Here is a 22,742-nt window from a genome sequence, read left to right on the forward strand (position 1 = left end):
AAATAATAAAATTCATCTGGAATAATAAAAGGTCAAGAATTTCAAGGTAATTATTGGGAAAAAAAATGTAAAAGAAAATGGCCTAGCTGTATTAGCCCTAAAAACTTTATGAAGCAGTGATCATGAAACCATTTGGTACTGGCTATGAAATAAAGTACTTAATCAGTTGGTTAGGTTCACAAGACAAAATAGTCAATGACTATAGTAATTTAGTGTTTGATATTCAAAGAACCAATGCCTATCCCCATTTCATAATTTCACAAATTATGAATTCAATTAAGCACAGTGAGGTACAGAAATTCACATTGGTGGCAATAAGACATATGTATATAGATAAGTATAATATATCATCATTTTAGGGGAGAAAGAGCAAATACAGCTCTTAAGCACAGTGATGGGACTCCATCACAGGAAGACCGATTCTAAGAATGGCACACGAAAGCATTTCACTCAACAAGGAAAGCAAAGACAAAAGGGAAAGGAGATTAAGGAAAGGATATGCTCTAAATCAAACACACCTTAAGGATATACAAAAATATTTGTGGTAGCTTGTTTTATGGTAACAAAAATGATGAAGGGAATATACCATCACCTCAGGAAAGAATTTTCCCTAAACAATAAGTAAAAGCAAGAATGTATTTTAATTCAATTAACAGAAGTGTCTCTAGTTCAGCTTTGAGTTTATCTTTGAACAGGTGAAATCTTTAGAAAAAGTGAAAAATTATTCTTTCAGGTTTTGAAATAAAAAGCTTCAATTAAAAAAAAAAAAAGAAAAAGTGGCTTAAAAGAAAGTGAAAAGTTTGGCATTAATGTTTCGGTTTTCGATGAATCAAAAATGGTTACTTATACTTTGTACCTTTGTCTAATATTGAATATGGAATTTTGTACTTGTTTTGAATCTTATAAATTTTAAGTTTAAAAATGCAAAAGATTAAATTTTCAAGCTGGGTGGTATTCTACTTTGGATTTCTCTAAGAAGATATTTTAGTTTAATTTAATATATTTGTTTCTGTCAAGCTTGTTCTGAATCGCAGTTCTGAAAAATGTTTACATAGCCATTCTCATAGAAAGTCCCTCAACATCTCTTAAGACTATTGTTGTAACTTAAATTTCTCTCCAAATCTACTCTCCACATAAGACTTTTTAAAACTCATTTTAAGGAATAAGTTTAAGACATATCAATCCTATTCTCAAATTTCTAAAGGCTCATCATTTTCTACTTGATAAAACATAAAATCCTCAGCCTGACATTTAAAGGTCTTCTACCAATAATTTCCTACCTATTTTTCCAGTTTTATTTCACATTCCCCTTCACAATCTCTATCTTCCAGATAAATGGGGCTATGTTTTCCTAAATATTTCAAGTTAGATCCCAAAAGGATTCCTTTTGCATCTGCCTTTCTCAGAATCTTCCTGTGATGGAGCAAACATAAGACATACATGCATACAGAACATTCATATATGTAGCATATAAGCATATCATCTACACATTAGGTACTATGAATATTTATGTATATAGAGCATATCTTTATTATTCTCTATTATATAAGAATATATAGATTAATCAAATATTATTAAAACATAAATATTAAGATTACAAAAAATATTTAGTACATGCATATCTTTATCACACTAACATAGTAGATAATACATAATATGTATATGTGACATAAGACATATATTGGCATACATAGATACTACATCAATGAAAAGAGATCAATTAACCTATTTCCTGTAGCAGATCATAACCCTTAGGAATAACTTATCTTCGTCTCACAAGAGATCAGCAACGCGCCATCTGAAGAGGTATGTTCCTTCAGAACAAGCCTATCAACTGCAGAAGAAGCTTCATCTCTTCAATCGGCTACTAGTTGCTACTTCAGGTCCATTCAACCCTTTTTCAGCTCACCTATGCTTTTCATGGAGGCATTTGTGATGTCACTGGTGGGGTTTGGCCTCATAATACAGGCATCATAATGATTACAATGGCATTAGGTAGTCCCAAATGAAGGTGGGACTGTTTCTCTGTGTGTCTTAAATATCTAGCATAGTACCTTACAAAGAGTAGGCACTTAATCAGTGTTTGTTGAACTGATATGTAAAAATATCTGATTGCAAAAGACTAAAAAATGAATTGTTTTAACAGTGATCTAAGACAGTAGTTCTTTCTAGGCCTGACTGGGCAAAATACACTGATTCACTTGGAAAGGAAAAATGAGTCTCTTTTAATATTAGTCAAAATATTAGATTTTTTAATGAATATTTTATTACCCCAACATGGCTTTCCGATTATTTTATATCCTAGCCAAAACTGCACAACTTAATTTTTTTATTTTTACATGTCTGTTTTTTCTTAAATAATTTCTAAATTAGTTACAATTTTCCAAAATATTTTGGTTTTGATATTATCCTCCATTTTAAAACTTACTATTTCCAAGTACTCAACACCTTCACTAAACCTAATTTCATAATCATCATAATATATGCAATATTAATCAATTAAAGAATAAACTGGACAAAATGTGGATGGGAAAATTAGATTTGTTTTGTATATCAAGGCCAATGTGTCAAAATAAAAAAAAAAACATATTGTGCTGTCTTAAAGCTTAATTTTACAATACATCTATATTACATAATCAAGGAAGTAAATTATTTCTGTCAATCTCTCCCTGCCCCAGAAAACAGTTCTTCCTAAATTACCTGTTTTCAAATGTTTTTATATGTAAGAAAGACATCTTAATTTGAGAACATTTAATTGCAAGGCAGAGAAGAACTTTTAAAGTGGGATGAGCAGGAAAATCTCTTTGAACTAGGAAGCATTCTTCTTCAGAATCACAATTTTCATAATTACTTTTTTCCAGGTTCAATTAGAAGATTAGAGAAAGGTAAAAGAGTAGACATCAAATCATCTGGATTTTTAATAAATTTTCAATAGTTTCATGAAAGTTTCACTTGTAATCGTTTAATTGACTGGGATATGAATTTGTAATTTTAAAACTTTCTGAAAGATCTCACAGGTCTGATAAATTGCTAGAGTGGTGGATCTGTCAAGAGTGACGCTAGATAATACATGAGACTAGCACATGACCTAATAACATGGAAGACAATATATTTTCTAACTCTGACAACCTCTTAAATCTCTTCAAAATAGGAATTACATACAGGAGATGGCAATTGCAGCTATTTCTAGGACCTAAAATATGAAAAAGTCAAATGGATTAAGAACATGTTAAAATAAGGGAAAAAACTAATCCTTGTCCTTAACTTACTCAGCGGCCTCTCCCCCATCAATGACCATATTCTAGAAAGCTTAGCCAAATAACATCTTAGAGAATAACTTAACCCTGACCCTGCAACTCTCTATGTTACAGAAAACCAGAAGCATTCTCTGACTGGGACTAGAAGCATTCTCTGACTGGGACTATATTGTGGTAGCATAATGTGCTATAATACAGAAAACTGAGGAACAGATGGAACTGAGGCTGAGCATCCACCAGGCCTGCCAGGAGCAATGGGGAATGACAACCAGATGGGTCCAATTTGTTCCCTAAATGTCAACTGTGGCCAGAGACCAAGACAGATACCATATTAATTGCCAAGTACTAGAGGAAAATGAAATAGCTTTAAAATCCAACCCCCAGGGAAACAGCCATCAAAGAGAAAGGGGTCAAAAAGAGAGACAGGAAAATTTAAGGAATGAGGATTCAAAAGTTTTGAATAAAGTCCTATCAAAGAGATTAGTAGTTCATAAATTTAAAAAAACATTCAACATGACAAAATTAAATTCACAATAGACACACAAAGATGGCTCAACATTATGAAAATAATCAAAATAGTATTAATCATATTAAAATGAAAACATCTAAAGCCACATAATTAACTCCAGTAGTGCATAAAAAAGGCTTTAACAAAGTACAATACTCACTTGTGCTTAAAAAGAAAGCTATAAGGAATAACAGATAAGGATTATGTTGCAGTCACAAAAAGTCAAAATCAAAGCTAAAACCAAAAATGAGCATAATGTACACTGCGGACATATACTGGAAGCTTTTCCAACAAATACAGGGATAAAATGAAGGTGCCAAGTCCCTACATTGAAGTTTTAGTTTTGAAAATTTTAACAATATTAACATAACTAAAAAAATAAAAGCACAAATTAAGAGTCAGAATAAGACATTTTTTCAGCCTAAAAAAATTAAGGCTAACAGGACAAATCTGTGACACCAAGGTGAAAACTTTGTCTGGCATACACAAATGCAATGATGACAGCACCAACAGTGAGATCTTGAAAACAGCCCAGACAAAAGGAGTAGCTTTGAAAACTATCAACCCAAAGACTGAAGAGAAAGAGATAACAGAGGATCTTTTCCCAAAACTGGATATAGCTGTCATTCACTGGTAATTCTGTCCATAAGCAGTTCTGGGTTACAGTTGCAGGGTAGAGAAGAGTACTTGTGTTCTGTTAAAAGGGAGTAGGAACACTGGTAACAGTTCTAAGGAAGAGAGGAACACTAGTATGTGTTGGTGCAGAAGAGTGGGACCCTAGGCACAACTCCACAGCTAAGAGGGGCATTAGAGCTTACAGCTGCAGGAGAGTCTGATAGAGCTCCTTCTTAGGTAAAATCCTGAGTACAGATCTAGAAAGTAGTCACCACACCTTTTCCCTGATTATACCATGTTTAAAACACTGAAAACCTGTAGACCCCACCCAGAACTAGTACTGAAAACAGCAGCACAAAAAAACCTGAAGCTTAGGATAGTGCCTTTCCAACCCCAGATGAATAGAGCTCAACTATAATATAAAGTTAAAAGTCAAGAAATAGTCTAGAAAAATAAGGAAACAACAACAACAAAAAAAACCCTTGACCATTAAAAGCTACTAAGGTGATAGGGAAGAGCAAGACAATCTCAAAAGACAATAATATGAAAACATTTACAAGCAAAGTCTCCCCCCCCCCAAAAAAAAAAACCTAAATGGACTCAAGTCCAACAAGAATTCCTGGAACAATTAAATAAAACTAAGTAATAGAGGGAAAATAGGACAAATAAATGGAAGTGATGTAAAGAAAAATAATTTGGTAAGAGAGGAAGACACACACACACACACACACACACACACACACACACACACACACACATATACACATATACACACACCCTGAAAAATAACATTAAAAACTACAACTGGCTTACTGGTGAAAGAGACACAAAAATTCACCAAAGGAATTAACTCCTTAAAAATTAGAATGGACTAAGTAGAAAAAAAGATAACAAAAGTTCACTGAAAAAAAAATTCCTTAAAAATTAGAATTGAGCAAATGGAAGGTAATAACTACATAAGACATCAAGAAAAAAAGAATCAAAAGAATGAAAAAATAGAAGAAAATGTGATCTCACTGGAAAAATAACTGACCTAGAAAACAGTTTATGGATAGATAATTTTAGAATTAATGAACTTGTAAAAGTCATAATAAAAAAAAAAAGCCTAGACATCATACTTTAAGAAATTATCAGGAAAAACTGCCCTGATATTTTAGAACAGAGACAGTGAAACAGAAATTGAAAATAAAAAATCATGATCTCAAATAAAAAAGCAAAAATAGACTTACTTAAAAGAGATAAGAACATGTTAACAAGATATATATAGGCAACTCAACTATGTGTTGGAAGACCAAAAAAAAGTACAATAGACAATGAAGCAATATCAAAAAAATTTACAGCAACTTTAGGCTTCCTTCTTCAAATATATATGAAAGTGAACAAAATTTATAAAAATAAGAGCCATTCCCCAATTGATAAAGTATCAAGGAATATGAACAAGTATTTTTCAGAATAAGAAACCAAAGCTCTTTATAATCTTATGGGGGAAAAAAAAGGTTTTAAATCACTATTAATCAGAGAAATGAAAAGTAAAACCACTCTGAAGTACTACTCAAGTACAACTGAAGTCAGGAGGACCTGAGTTCAAATCTGGTCTCAGAAACTTAACATTTCCTAGGTGTGTGATTCTGGGCAAGTCACTTATAACCCCAATTGCCTCAGAAAAAAATAGAAAAAAATAATAAACCACTGGCCTGTCCAATCATTCCTGGAACTTTAAAACTGAATGTCCATTTATTCAACAATACAACCATATTAGATCTAAAGAGATCAAAAAAATAGGGAAAAGGACTTATAGTTACAAAAATATTTATAGCACCTCTTTTACTGGTGGCAAAGAACTGGAAACCAAGGGGGTACTAATCAACTGGTGAATGCCTAAACAAGTTATGATTGTAAGGGAATGCTACTATGTATATAAGAAATGATAAGGAGGTGGGGGGTGGTAAAAAAAAAAAAAAATTGAAAAGAGCCATGTTAATTAGTGCAATGTGAAGTGAGAACAGCCAGATCATCCTTCCCAGTAACAGCAATGGTATAACAATAATCAATTATTAAAGATTTGACTACTAGTCAATAGAATCCAAAGGACTAAATCAAAACAAATCCAAAGGACTCATGATGAAGAAAAAAAAAATACCTTTACTTGAATCAAATCTTTTCCCACATAAATAATCTTTTACCCTGAATATTCACTTTCCTATATATTCATCTAATTGAGGAGGGGAGAGCTGTCTCTGTGTGTGTGTGTGTGTGTGTGTGTGTGTGTGTGTGTGTGTGTGTGTGTGTGTATGTGTGTGTGTTTCCTCCTTTTAAAAAGAAAGTTAGGGGAGAAGCAGAGGAGGAGGAGGAGGAAGTACAATAATTACCAAAACTATATTGTTGTTATTCCCATAACCGCCACTGCCGCCAAAAATAATATGAATAATAAAAGGCTAAGTCTAAAAGAATAAACAATGAAATAAAACACAAGATAACAAAAACAGGTACAAATAAGAGCAAGAACTTGATTATGTAATTACATACTTCAACAGATTTTCTCTCTCTCTCTCTCTATACACACACACACACACACACACACACATATATATATATATATAAAGTTCTCTCTATATATTATGTTGTTCAGTCAGAGAAATATATAACTATTTAGAGTTTTCTTGGAGATACTGGAGTTGTTTGTCATTTCCTTCTCCAGCTCATTTTACAGCTAAAGAAAGTGAGACAAACAGGATTAAGTGACTTCCTCAGAGTAACGGGGCTAGGAAGTATCTGAGGCCAAATTTGAACTCAGGAAGCTGAGTCTTCCTGATTCCAGGCCCAGTGTACTATCTACTGTGTCACCTAGTTGGCATATATTATATGTTATAGAGATGTGTTACATACTATATGTTATATTTCATTATAATTCAAGTTCTCTAATAGATCTTCCAAAGAATACCTCTTTACATTTCACTGACTACTGATGTTACTAATACCATTCTCTCTGAGCAATGTAATAAAGTATTAGCAGAAAGAAAGCTCCTAGGTAATAGCAATAATTAAAGGATCAAAATAAAAAATATAAATATGACAAAAGCATATTCCTCAGTTCTTCATAATCAATGTATGACTTGAAAACAGAAGGCATAAAAAGAGAACACTGTGGCATAATATGACCATCTGAAATGTGAGGATATACTTAAGTATCCACTTTAGGAATTTCATTTTATCCATCTTGTAGTCCAGAAATGAAGTATATTATATATATGTGTAGTGTTCTGGTTGGTTTTCTGGAAGTCTCTGGAGCAACCTTCTTTTCAGCAAAGTAATCACCACCAGATGTTAAAGTCCAAATCCTTTATTATCTCCTTCACAATCTAGTTTCCTTGCCTAAGGTCCAGCTCTTGAGAGCCTTTCAGACCAGCCTTGGTCTCAGTGGGGGAAGTGCAGGAGGCCAGACACCATGGTGGTGTGAGATGAAGTGAATGAATCTGTCTCTGAGTCTGAGGACTTGTGCTTCAGTCTTCAGCCTCCAGCCTTCTGTCTTCTCTGGCTCTGACTCTGAATCTGTCCCAGCTTTACATGCTCTATTCTAATTGCATTATCATAGATATGAATCTTGTCGAACTATATTAAGTACTAAATATATGTACTGAACTAGAGAACCATTAATCACCATGCTAAACTAAATAACCATTGTCTCATCAATTCCACTGACTTAGTACCTCATAAGAATCCTTATTTCAAGTACTAGAGTTCTGGCCCATAACACATATGTACATATATATATGAAGTTGTGTCCAAAACATACTCAACTGAAAAAGAAAAGAAGCTAGAAATTTGAATCAGATGTTAAAAATATATAGGAATTTAAGACAAGTAAATATGAATGGATGGATGGTTGTGCATTGTCTTTTCCCACTGGATTATAAAAACTTTTTGGGAGTAAGAACTGTCTCCCCCCACCCCAACTTTGGGTCCCTAGGATGTAGCACAATATCTAGCATATAACAGACACTTAAAACATTTTTAATAATTTACTAAAAACAAAATATATTGATAAAAATAATTTTTATAGGTGATATAACTAAGACTAGTAAAGAAAATTAGCTCATAAAAGCTATAAATGAAGACTATATCAAATATAAAAACTGAAAGAACATTTATATTAAAATTGAAAACATATTCAACAATATGTAAGGAAAAGCTTTATAACATTTCATCATTAATCAAAATGTATACTTTGGAGATTATGTGTCTCATCACTCTCATTCTCAAACTAAGGATAAATAGCCACAAGAAAATATTAAAGAAAATATTTTTTCCAGATATAAGTTAGATTAATTCTTTCATATTGCTTTCAATTCTGAGATTTATGATCCTGTAATAGATAAATAATTACTCTTTGAGTCTATATTTTAAGGGTCAAATTGTATGATATGAAGAATGCTTAAAAGTTATGTTATTAGATATTAAGTCTTAAAATCTAGACACATTTTAAAGAATTTCTCTATAATGAAAAAAAACTTTTTTTTTTAAACAAATTAACACAAAAAATTTGTGAGGCATTTTTCTTATATTCCCTTTGTTTATTTCTCAACACACACACAAAAATGACATCACTCATGGAAATGATTTTTACTGCTATGAGAAATTGATTTATAATCTTATTACCTCTTACAAATATCACTATTTTACTAGACCCGGTGGCAAAGATAAGAATCATAACCATCCCCTCAGCAATACTCTGTCAACTAGTTACTGGACTATAATAATATATTAAGATCTCAATGTCTATTTTGCAAAATAGATTTTTCTCCCTTTTTCTCTATGTAGCGTAATGAAAGGTATAGGGGAAAGAAATATCTAACCAAAAGGAACATGGAAAAAATGAAAATCTAAAATTACAGATATAAGGAAACCATCAAATCTTAAATGTGGGGGGGAGGAAGGAGAAAGAAAATATTCATAAGTAGAAGTAACTTATAATATGCATAGATACACAAACATATTTCAATAAGAAAATAGCAGGTAGACAATTTTACATAAGTGGATAACTTTTTGTCTTATAATGAAATCTCACAGTCATTCAACATATCTAATCCAGATTTTTAAAGAAAACTGCTGACACTCACATATTGGCAATTGACACCAACCTGTATTTCCTCTGACACAGAGAACTATACCACATGAAATTTATTTTGCTAAATTTTAAATTCTGCATCCTGAGACTAATACATCAGCAATAATTTGGCATAAAATCCAACAGGCAATGTTTTTTCCAACCTTTACCAAATGTTACAATCAAACAAATCTTTTACTTAATACTCTGAGCTATTCTACTAATGAATAGAAGAGGATATTATCAAATAAACCAGCAGGAGCAATAGTTAAACCATCCTTGTTTGATTCCTAGGGGAAAAAAAAATTTCCCCTCCTTCATATCCTTATATAGGCAGGAAAAAAATGCAAATAGCAGAATTCCAAGAAAATGGTGGTCAAATAATGAAGGACAGACTGGTAAATCAACAGCTAATTCTTTAAAACATAAAATTTAACTTTAATTTGCATATATTTAAATATATTATTATTTAATACATTAAAAAAGAATTTATCTATAAAGAGAATACATATTACTTTTCTTGAAACCTCATTCCAACCCTGGAATTATCACAGGAATGTACTCTCCATCCTTGAGGCCTTTCCTGAAGACAGGTTGGCTCCTTCCAGAACCTCCACTTAAGGAGAGCACCAGGGTCAGACAAGTGTCATTCTTTTCCAGGTTGTAGTAAGGACTTGTTCCATTACCTCCCATCTACTTCTTATGAAGAAAGGGATTCCTTCTCCATCCGTCTATTCCCCTTAGAATATAAACTCCTTGACAGTAGGAACTGCCTTTCTTTTTACTAGTATTTGAGCTCCCAATGCTAAACACATAGTAAATGCTTAATATATACTACTTCAGGAAGTACAGAAACTGCAAACACAACAAAAAACATTTTTTAAATTAAACATTTCAATCTTTACAAATATTTTATGAAGTCTGTTAGGAAATATTATGGATAGTTTTAAAAAGTAGAAAAAGGACACTTACTACTTTACTAAAACCTGTATCACACATGTTTTAAACTATTGTGATGATCATAATTCAAGATTATTAGTTTCCTTTGTAATCCTATGTAAGCATTTAAAAACATTCTCAATAGAAGTCCTTAGACTTCATCAGACTACCAAATGGACCTATGACACACAAAAAAAGGTTAAGAATCACTTCCCTTAGGAATGTCAACCCATTCATGAAGTATAACCTGAACTTGCATTAATGTGAGAACACCAATTAGTAAACTCTGCAATATCATTTTTCTCTAGATATGCTTCAAAAATTTACATCGTCACCACCACTACCAACCATTTTGTCTGAATAAGGCAGACAAAGAATAGTTAAAATTCTTAACAGTGTCCATGAACCTTTATGGTTTTTTAATATTTTGATAACTGTGTTTCAATAACTAGTTTCTTTGGAAGTCCTATATTTCATTTTGTGCATTTAAAAATATTTCCCCAAGAAAAAATCCATAGGTTTCACTAAACTACAAAAGGAATCTGACTCAAAAAAGTTATATATCCTTAGAATAGAGGCAATATTTTTCTTTCTCAACCTGGTTTGTATAAAGTCCAAGTTTACTGTACACATTCTTTTAATAAACTTAAAAATACGTAGATAAAGCTGCTATTAATTAGAAACATTCAACAACTGTTATAAACAGAAAGATATTCTATATTGATGATATGGTTTTATTATTTCCTATTCAAAGATTAATTCAGTAGTTAAAAGTGTTAGCTAATTATTTTAAGAAAGCAGCTTAACTTCAATTATAATAAATCTCAAATGATATTTGACACAAGACCCTTTGCTTTTATATAAGCATTATTTAGTAGCACTAGCAGTCAAATGATTCTGCTACTCAGGAACATTATTTTTTCCTTTTTCTTTTTTTAAATTTGAAACTAAAAAAAGGAAAACAAAAGAAGTACAAAATAAAATAAAGCAAAACAAGAGAACATTTTCATGTGCCCAGAACAACATCAGAAAGGATTCAAAATATATAACAACAAATTACCAAATTAAGAGGGGAGAGGAGAAACATATATATATATATGTAGAAGAAATTACATTCATGAATAACAATTTTTTCTTTACTTCCTTGCAAATTGTTCTTTGGTTCTCTGCTGCTCATCATATTAATTCCCCCCTTCTTTCATTTCTCCCACCACTCCTAAGCAAGCTACATTTAAGAAAAGATATATTTATATATACATATATAGATAAACAGATATATACACACACTCACAGCCATACACACACACACAAACACACACACACATCTTTCCTATCCTTGCTGCTTCTTTAATTAAATTGTTTGCTTTATTTAACCTCCTCCACTCACAGATCCCTCCCTTGTCTTCTTCCCACCCATCCCTACATAGCCCCCTTATTTCTTTAAATTTTGGAGGGTGCTATACCCTTCATGGTATATATGTAGTGCTGGACCCATTCTGGATGTGAGTAGGTTTTCAGAACTATGAGCCCTCCTCTCCCCTCCAATGCCTCTGTGTCTATTCTTCCTGCATCTCATTTGTATAACATAATTACTACTTTTACCTTAACTCTATCAACTTTTCTTTTAAGCTACTCTATTTTTGATGTGAATATTAAACACATAGTATATGTTTTCCACCTACAAACTCTCCTTGTTTAATGAATTTGTCCATGTTGAGTTCCTTAAAATTGATCTTTGATATTGTCTTTTATATGTTAAATTTTCTGTTAAGTTTGGGTTTGAGTGATAGAAAGTCCTGAAAGTCTGCAAGTTCATTGAATGTCCATTTTTTTCTCATCAAAGATTATAGTTAATTTTTCTTGATGTGATATTTTTGGCTGTAGGCCTAGTTCTTTTGATTGTTGGTAGATATGATTCCATGACCTGTAGTCTTTTATTATAACTGCTCACAAGGCTTATACAATTCTAACAGTTAGATAAATTTTTTTCTTGTTTATTCCAAAATTTTCTCCTTGATCTGGGGGTTTCAAAATTTGGCAATAATACTTCTGTGTGTTTTCCACACAGGTCATGATTAGTGGATTTTTTTTTCTATTTTTACTTTCTCCTCATGTTCTATTAGTCAAGGACAATTTTCTTAGATTATTTCTTATATTATTGTGTCAAGATTCTCTTTTTGGTCACAACTTTCTGGAAGTCTAATTATTCTTGTATTTTCTCTTCTTGATCTGTTCTATAGAGCAGTCATTTTTCTTATGTTTCACATTCTGTTCTATTTTCTCATTCTTTATAATCTGTTTTGTTATTTCTTGGTCTGTCATAGCTTCAATGGCTTCCCCTTGCCTAAATTCTAATTTTCAAAGCATTATTCTCATCTTTGAGATCTGTACCTCTTTTTCTAGTTGGCTAATTTTTTTTCAATAAATTTCTTGTTTTTTCTTGGATAGTTTTAATTTTTTTCTTTAGTTTTTCCTCAATGTCTTTCATTTGACTTTTGAATTCTTTTTTGAGTTCTTCTATAAATTCTCTCTAGGCAGGAATTTAACTCTCTTTAACTAAAATTCGTTTTTTGGACAACCAGCTATCATTAAGTTCGATAGGCTTTTCACCCCTATTGTAAAAACATCTCACTATTTTGCTACATAGACGAGTTCGTTCTGACAACTGTTCTACAACAAGCTCACTTAATTTCAGGAAGGCGGGCTTTAATTCTTTTTCTCCGGTTTGAGCCATTTCACATCACTTTTTGGAGTAGAAGTTTTTTTTTGTTTTGTTTTGTTTACCTAAGTGTCCTGCTCTGAAGATGAGTCTTTATCTTCCCTATATTCCATAATATGTTTCGATGGGGGGAGGGGAGGGGTTCATTCTTCTTTGCTGGTGCTGGTTTATTTTTTTTTTTTAATAAGAGATATTAGTGTAAGCATCTCTAATCATGGGGTGGGGAGATGGTCCCTCAAGTTTCCCTTCATCTCCCATCTGACCAGGAACCCCTGTCACCACTGTCAACAGTACCCTTTCCCTGCTACCTCTGCATTCACCTGGGTGCTGGTTCCTATCTGTTATCTCAACAGCACAGCTGAGCGCCTCATTCTTAATCAGTTGAAGTTCACCCAGACTTCCCTGACTCAAAACCCAACTCTAGTAACAGTCCCAAAGATCAAATTCTCTGTGATTTCTGCTGAAGATTCAGTCACACCCAGATAGCCTAAAGGGTCCGGCTTGATGTTTCTGTGTAGATAGGCTTGAAGTGTTTGCACTTAAAACAGATTAATCCCCAGCCCAGGATCTTTCTTCAGATCTTCTCAAGTGGTATCAGCAGGATCCCAGTTCTGTCCCAAGTCTTCTAGAGTTTTCTTGAGTCTATGTTCAGCCTGAGTCACAAATCTGTTCTATTTGTGGGAGAAATTGGGAAAGCCTGAAATTTACCAACCTACTCTGACATCTTGCAAGACTCCTCCCCAGGAACTTTTTTTTTTTTTTTTAATCTGGTGAACTCAGTAGGATATATTCCAACTCAAAATAAAGTTTCAACAGGGGCCACATCAAGATGTTTTTTAGGTGAGCAACTGACTGGTAACACTTGCCATTAAAATCATCTATGCTAAAATTGTAACTATGTTTTATAACAAAAAACTCTGGGGTCTTGATTTAAGAGCCTGAGAAGATACAAAATTTATGTCTACTTATATGAAAATAGAAATCAGACTTCTAAAATTTTCATTAACAGAATATCAAGTCCTTTTTCTTCTGATCTGATACCTAATGTCTGTTTAAACAAAAACACATAATATTGGTATTTCTAGAATGAAACAGAAAATTCACCCATAAATTTATTGTGATTAATACTATGCAAGTTATGAAATACCAAATTCTGAAGAATTAAATTAAAGTTGAAGGTCACTCAAATAGAGGCACACAGTAAGTTTCTCTCCTCAAATTGTCCTAGTGACATTTGTCTGGATTTTTCCTTTTTCTCTACCACTGCCTACCCATGACAGTTACCTCTATAAATTTTGTGACAATTTGAGGAGGAAAATAATACTTTCAGCAGATAAATTCCTGTTATAAATTCACATAATAAATTTCTCTGTGAATTTATTTTCAAGAATACATTTAGCAAGATAAGTTTAACAAGTCAATTAAAGCTATACAACTCAATATGCTTTTTCCCTTAATTGCAAAGAATTACAAGCTAAAGTCAAAATACAACTGATACCAATCCATCCAAAATCATCTATTTTTCTGACCTTTTAACAAGATTTTCATATTAGTATTATTTGTAATTATTGTTTTATATAAGCTGAACGCTACAAATCACCCTCATAACCTTTTAAGAAGTAGACACATAATAATTTTTGCCAAAGTTTCCCCACAGACCAGAATAATGGAGTAGAGGCAGAACTCACCTGAATTCTCCCAACATTCCCCTCCAAACATCTTTTAACACGTCAAATTAAGTTCTAGAGGAGCAGAGCAAACAAAAGGTCAGGATGAAACAATTTTCTTGTAGAAGATAACTTAAAAGGTCAGCTGTAGAGGCAGTTAATCCCAGAGTGCAATGCACTGCCCTGCCACAGCAATACCAGCAGCAGTCCCCAGAGGCTACTGAAACAACAGGAGCACCTTTCTGAGCTCTTAGGTCACAACTAGTATGGGGTTTCACCAACAGTCAAAAAAAGATTAAAGTGGACCTTTTGCTGCCACTGTGGTTACAAACTTATTTTCATTGTCCCTATACAACTGTATATATACTGTATACCAAGTCACAGGTATAGGACAAAGAAGAGCACTAGTATTTGCACCTTAGGACAGCAGAGGCAAATTATATTTCCAAGACCAAAAGGAAGAATAACACTTGTGCCTACAGGGGAACAAACTCCTTTCCTGGGTAACCCAGAGCACAGAACAGTAAAGCAGTGACCACACCTCTCCTTATACTACCTTGGAAGCACTGAAAACTTACAGATCACCAGAATTAGCACTGAAAACAGCTCCACAAAAAACTTAAACTTGGAACAATGCCCTTCCAGGAGCAAAACCCAACTTTATCATTAGGTCAAAAGTCAAAAAATAGGCTGCAAAACTGAGCAAACAAAAACAAGAAGAACCTGATTATATGTTACTATGGGGACAGGAAAGATAAAAAGGCAAATGAAAAAGACAACAATATGAAAACATTTACAAGCAAAGCCTCAAAAGAAAAGGTGAATTATACACAAGACCAACATGATTTGTTAGAAGAGCTCAAAAGAAATTCTAAAAACCAAGTAAGAGTGGTAAAAGAAAAATTGGGAAAAGAAATGAAACTGATACAAGAAAACAATGAAATACTAATGTGGAAATATTTTTGAAAATGACTGTACTTGTATAACCCATATCAGATTGCTTGCTGTCTTATGGAGTAGGGAAATAAGGAAGTCAAGAAGAAAAAATTTGCAACTCAAAATCTTAGAAAAATGAATGTTGAAAACTATTTTTATATATAATTGGAAAAAAGTAAAATTTAAAAATAAATTAAAAGTTAAAAAATAAAATTTAAAAAAAATTTTTTTTAATTACCAAGGAACAAATCTTTATGTGTAACTAGAAAAATAAAATACTATAGAGGGTCACTAGCTTTGGTAAAAGAGGCATAAAAAATACCTGAGAAAATAATAGCCTAAAAAATTAGTAGAGGAGGCACAACAATCCTATGAAGAATTCTTTAAAAAAAAAAAAAAAAAAAACTTGTCAAGTAGAATAACTAGATTCACTGAAGAAAAGATCTCCTTTAAAAAATACTTAGTTAAATAAAAAAAAGAGGTACAAAAACTCTTAAGAAATTAATTCCTTAAAAATTAATATAGGGCAACTAGAAACTAATGACTCCATGAGATAACAAGAAACAATAAAACAGATCAAAAGAATGAAAAAAAATTTTTTTAATGTGAACTATCTTGTTGGAAAAACAACTAGCCTGGAAAAGAAGTCAAGTAAAGATTCTTTAAGAATTATTGAACTTCCTGAAAATCAAGATCAAAAAGAATCTAGAAATAACATTTGAAGAAATTATCAAAGAAAACTGTTTTGGTATAATTAAAACAAACAGTAAAATACAAACAATCTACTGATCACTTCTGAAAAGATATGCCAAAATAAAGATTCCTAGAAATATTATAGCCAAATTCCAGAGCTCCCAAGGGGTCAAAGAAAAAATATTAAGCAGTCAAAAAAAAAAAAAATTCAAAGATCATGGAGCCATAGTGTCTGGATCACAGAATATTTAGCAACTTTAACATTAAAGGATCAGAGGGCTTGGAATGATACTTCAAAAAACAAAAGAGATAGGATCACAACTAAGAATCACCTATCCAGCAAAACTGAATATAATCTTTCAGTGGGAAAATAAACTCATCTATAAATTGGAAGCAGATAGCAGAAGGGATAAAAAAAACTTATTCCAAAAATATGTTAGTTTACAAGAAATGCATTTGAACACAAAATAAAAACACAAGGCTAGAGTGGAATCTAATATGTTTCAGGTGAAGTTTAAAAAAAAAAAAAATCAGGGATAGCAAGCATAATCTTAGAGAGAGCAAAAGCAAAATCAGACCTAATCAAAAGAGATAATAAGTAGGGAAACCACAATTTCCTAAAAGGTATCACAAACAATTAAGTACTATTAATACTAAACATAAATAAATGTATGAATTTGAATAGCATCCAAATTCTTTTTTTTTTTTTTTTTTGGGGGGGGGGGGTGGCGCTACGGTAGTTGGGGTTAAGTGACTTGCCCAGGGTCACACAGCTAGGCAGTGCTAAGAGTCTAAGTTAAAATTTGAAGTCAGATCCTCCTGACTTCAGGACTGGTGCCCTATCCACTATACCAACTAATTGCCCCTAGCATTCAAATTATGAAAGAAAAAGTTAAATAAGTTGTAGGAGTAAATAAGTTGTTTATTCTATGGTTAGATTTATCTAGGTCTGAGAGAGGAAAATGTAGGACCTCCATTAGTAAAATTTTATTGTCTTTATCCTCCTACAGCTCCAAAGAATTGATGGAATCTGAATGAAAACTGAAGCATACTTTTAAAAATACTTTCTTAATTTTTCTTCCTTTTTAAAAGTTTTTTGTTGTTTTTGTTTTTTTTATTTTGCCAATATAGATAATGTAGAAATGTTTGCATGACTTCATGAATATAATCACTACCAAATTGCTTGCTTTCTCAAGGAGGGAAGAAATGGAGCAGGAAGGGAAAGAATTTGGAACTCAAAGATTAAAAAAAAAAAAGTATTAAAAAATTTACATGCATTTGAAAAAAAATTTAATGAAATAAATAAAATATGCTGGGTGAAAAAGGTTCTTCACAATTTATCCTTAAGAAAAAGGAAAGCCGGGGGCAACTAAGTGGCGCAGTGGATAAAGTACCAGCCCTGAAGTCAGGAGGACCTGAGTTCAAATTTTATCTCAGACACTTAACACTTCCTAGCTGTGTGACCCCGGGCAAGTCACTTAACCCCAACTGCCTCAGCAAAAAAAAAAAAAAAAAAAAAAAAGGAAAGCCAAGGAAAGGGAAAGTAAATTATTGTTTATATCAGTCATTACTAGAACACCACTAGTACATTTCAGATTGTATAAAGTCATCATTAGGATATTCATAAATGATGTTTCTGTAAATGTAAATTTATAAATATACATGAACATATTTTTAAAATATGTATAAATTTATATAAGTATAACTAGTTTACATGTAGTTTAGAAAAATGTACAGTATAATATATATGTTAAATAGAAAAGTTTCTTCAACTCTTATAAATGCATACGTACTATTTCTGACTTTTGATTCCCAAACTCTAAAAACACCAATCTAGGAACCATTGAAAGCAGCTGTGTCATCTCTTATATTAGCCACATAATTGGGAGGTGTAACTATGTGAGTAATGACATTGTTTCAAAGAAACTGCCACACATAATAACATAAGCATTCCACGTTCTTACCATTTCTGCAGGGTGTTAGCTTGCTTCTGAATTTTGTAAATAATATAAGATGAAAAAAGATGGTACCAATAGTAAATATACTGAAGTACAAAGTATATGCCCTACAAAAAAAAACAAAAAGTTTGCGGCCCTATTACAGTTCTGAAGAACTGCTTCTGTTTTTTCAAAATACGAATGCAATGACACAAATAGTCTTCTCACCTTGCTAAATGAAAAAGGGAGGAGGGAGGGAACGACAAACAAACCAAAAAATGCTGAGAAAGAGTAAGACACAGACTAAAGCACTCTTGTGACCTTCTGAATATCAACTAGATGCCAATTTCTCAAGATTCTTCCTTCCCTCCAATAGCATGAAATCTCTTTATCCTCTAAGTCTAGATTCCTCTCTCCAATGCCCTTTTCCATGACCCTGGTAAATCTAGAAAAGAACCATATAAAACCTGATTTAGACAAAAGCTGCCCCATTTCCTCTAAGGCTGAAGTAGGGCAACTAACTATCTAGAACCCTAACAGCTTTGTCCTGAGTCCATCTTCCCTGTTTTTTTTATTTTCTAGGCATTCTCCTCTTAATAAACTTAGTGTGTTTTTTTTTTTTTTAATATCTTCTTGAGCCAAATGTTTATTCATACTGGGCCTTTGGTACCCTAACCTACATATAGCTATGTTAAGACAATGAAAGATAACAAAAATAAAATGTAAACATGGTTTAAATTCTTGGAGAAAGTCATAATGTAAATGTAAAATGTAAAATATTCTTAGCAAATAATGATCAATATGAAACAAGAAAAGCACTACCATGTGGCATTAGACTGCTGTACATGAACACATTCAACAAATTTGTCTCTCATTTTCTGGACTAAAATGAAATGAGTGCTTTTTATGAATTCACACTATTTAGAAAGGGATGGCAATGTTAACTGGCATTTATGTTTGTTAGAGAAGTCAAGATGAAATTTTTAATAACCATTATATTAATCCAAAGGTTAATAGTTCTTGATTAACCATTTACAAATCAGTTGTACTACATTTCAAGTTATTCAAGGATAAAAAATAGTTCTCCTGAGGGCATACAGAAGTTTATTATTGTTTATTCATTTAGTCTGACTCTTTATGACCCTATTTGGACTTTTGTTGGCAAAGAGACTGAAATGGTTTGGCATTTCTTTCTCCAGTTCATTTTACACCTGAAAAAAACTGAGGGAAAAAGTGTCTAATAAGTATGAAGTCATATTTGAACTTAGGAAGATGATTCTTCCTGACTCCAAGAACAATATTCTGCACATTAGGCCCTAATTTGCCTCATACCTAATACATTATCTCTAGTTTTGTATTAACACCTCTATATTATTATTTTCTTTACATAAGTATCAATTCAATTAGATTGTATGGTACTTTATGGTGATCTCAACAAGTCTATCATTTAACACAAATTTCACCTGCCTGTAATTGCATTAAAACATACAAGGAAAAAAATTTCTCTTGATACACTGTTAATGTCTAATCTCATATATGTGTGTATACATGTATACAATTTATACCACATTAGATCTGTATACACACACAACATAATGAGATGAGTGGTGGCAGTCAATTTACATGAATATGCTATTGTAATATAGCAAATTTCTTAAGGATTTTAAAATTAAGTGGAAAAGATAAGGGTAGCAAAAGATCAATAAAAACACTAATTAATATTAATTGAATACTCAAAGCAAAATCCAAAAATGAAACCATATATTTAGGATCATGCAATAAAGAATCTGATTCAGAAGAGCCTCTCCATGATTTATTACTGCTAAAGTATAAAATTACAGAGAATGAGGCCCAGATGATATTTATATGACAATCCTGAGAGGTTTGGTAGCAATAGGAGAGAAAGATTTTTGAAAATGTTTTTACCTCACTGCTCCCCAACAAAAGCCCTTTGACAATTAACAGTCTTGTTATTGTTCCCCACCTTCATCTTGTTTTCATCACACTTTCACATTTCACCCTTCCCTTTTTAAAAATACTTTCCTTTCAATAGCCTAGAGGTACCCTCATTTTCTCCATAAAACTATACACATTGAATCCTTATAGATCTGATTCAGAGTTCTCTGTGAAATGTGAATTTAACCCCACTTTTTCATTTTACGTATGTGCATATTTACATACATATAGAGAAACACAATGTGTGTTGTATATATAATATATGTATACATGTGTGTTCAAAGCAAACAATAATTTCTTAAGATTTTATTAAACCAATAGCACAAAATATACAAATTTACTGCTAATAGGAAAGACATGATGAAATGAACTCTAAAAAAAATTATACAGACTAGCCCTTTTGAAATTAAATTCTGTATTTTTAAGATACATATATGTGACTCAAATGTACTACACAAGCTTGAATGTTTGACTTAAGTGTATTAATCTGTTTCTTGGCAAGTTCTTTAGATTCAATCTTTTGGATTTTTTCCCCCAAGGTGGTACTTTGTGTGAGCACCAGTAATATTAAGGAAAAAAAAAAATAGCCTCTAAAATGTATTGCCAAATACATACAGACCTATGATACATAGGCTGTTTGCCTTACTACGACCCAGTAAAGATAAGAGATGGAAAGGAGACAAAGTGACTGGGTAAATGAACAATTGGAGATGTTGAAATCTGATCAAGCAATTTGGATTACTTAAATACAACATAAAGCATAATGAGGATAGATTCTTGCCCAGGCATGGAATATGCCTAAAAAGTTGCTAAGAAGGTACTTGTCAAATGACTGGCAAATTTGATCAAAAGGGTCTTAAATTTAAAAAGATGAGGAAAGATGATGACTTCCTATGAATATTTACCAACTCAATATCTATAGATTGTTAGCAAATTTGGTTTTGGCTAAGATGGTGATATAAACAGTGGCAACCATTTATAAGGATTCAATAATGATTTAAATAAGGATTCAAAAAGAACTCCAGATTGAGCAATGATCTAAGGAGAACTTATAGTAAAGGCTTTTAGACACCACAATTCCACACAAAGACACAGCCAAAAATCTGTGAGCATCAGAGAAGATATTCAACCACAAAAACAAATGTGAAGCCAGGAGTACTGTGCTATATTGCATGGAAGCTGTAGCCTGTAAACCAGAAGCAAGCTATGAACACGTGGACCCTGAAGTTATGGTGTGCTCATTCTAGGAATAGGAAGTCATTAAAGCTCACAGGAGGGCAGTACTAAGTACATGTGTCTTATGGTATCTGAAAGTTTGCAACATTCTGATCTGACTCTGAGGACCTTAGAAAATGCAAATCTCTATTATCTGGAAAAGATGGGTGAACCTGAAACCTGCCAGTATTCACAAAAGCAAGCTCAGATAATACAAATCAAGACCAAGCAGTAATGCATCATCCTATCTACAAATGCAGACATGAGAACAGACTAACTTTAAAACAAAGTCTTAGTTCAGGAAAATAAAAACGAGTAAGCAACTCTTACTGCTAAAAACAGAGGGAGAGAACAAGCATTTATATATTCTCCACTATTTGCCAAGCATTGTACTAAACGTTTTACAAATATTATCTTACTTGACCTTCACCATGATATATATGCTATATATTCACCACAAAGTGTAATGGGCTGAGGCTTGAGTTGATGCACTGAGGTCTCAAGCACATGAGGCTAAATAGTAATTTAAGTAAGAAGGGAAATGGGTTAGTGGAAAGAATGAAGAAAAACATATTATACCTTTAGGAAATATTTTTGATCAAAACATAAAGAAAAATAAAACAAAGTAAAATAAAATAGCAAATTGTAATGTTAAACAATATAACAGAAATAATTGAAACCAATTCCTAAACAATAGCTTCAGAATGATAGAATATGCTAAAAAATGTAGGTGCTTGACTAGGGGAATGACCTGAAAATTTATTCTATCCATTTTCTTTAGCAAGAATACTCTTTAATCAAACCACGAGATATGCCAGGCTTTGAAATGAAAAAAGCAGTTGTCCAGAAAGACCAAGGTGCACAATTTAAAAAAAAAAAAAAGAAAGAAAACTGACATACTTGCCTTTGCAGGACAATTCTAGTTCCTTTCACAATGATTAATAAGTAATAAACAGAAAGGAAAACCCTACCTCATTTCTGGTATGCTAATCAATAAAACAAAAGATTCTTCACAGTGACATTTACCTTTCTTGAAGTAGAGATGTCAAAAAATGGCTTATGCCTAACACTGAATGGTTCTTGTGTTTTGTCAATGAGTCCATTCTTCATTTTTTCATGCCGAGGATTTATTATTTCTTTTTCAATACACTGCAATCGAGTGTTGAAATCACAATTTCCAACTGGCTGTGCCTGAG

The 22,742-nt window shown here is 32.4% G+C and overlaps 1 protein-coding gene across 2 annotated transcripts in view; it reads right to left on the minus strand.

The window, feature by feature from the left end:
• RNGTT (RNA guanylyltransferase and 5'-phosphatase) overlaps positions 1-22,742 on the minus strand; it is a 320,433-nt gene that overhangs the window by 193,787 nt on the left and 103,904 nt on the right. For both annotated transcript variants that reach the window (XM_051997380.1, XM_051997381.1), the window contains exon 11: positions 22,573-22,737. In XM_051997380.1, the coding sequence (XP_051853340.1) occupies positions 22,573-22,737 (165 nt within the window). The remainder of the gene's footprint in view (positions 1-22,572; positions 22,738-22,742) is intronic.

The sequence above is a fragment of the Antechinus flavipes genome, chromosome 4 (genome assembly GCF_016432865.1).
Source record: "Antechinus flavipes isolate AdamAnt ecotype Samford, QLD, Australia chromosome 4, AdamAnt_v2, whole genome shotgun sequence".
Lineage (NCBI taxonomy): Eukaryota > Metazoa > Chordata > Mammalia > Dasyuromorphia > Dasyuridae > Antechinus > Antechinus flavipes.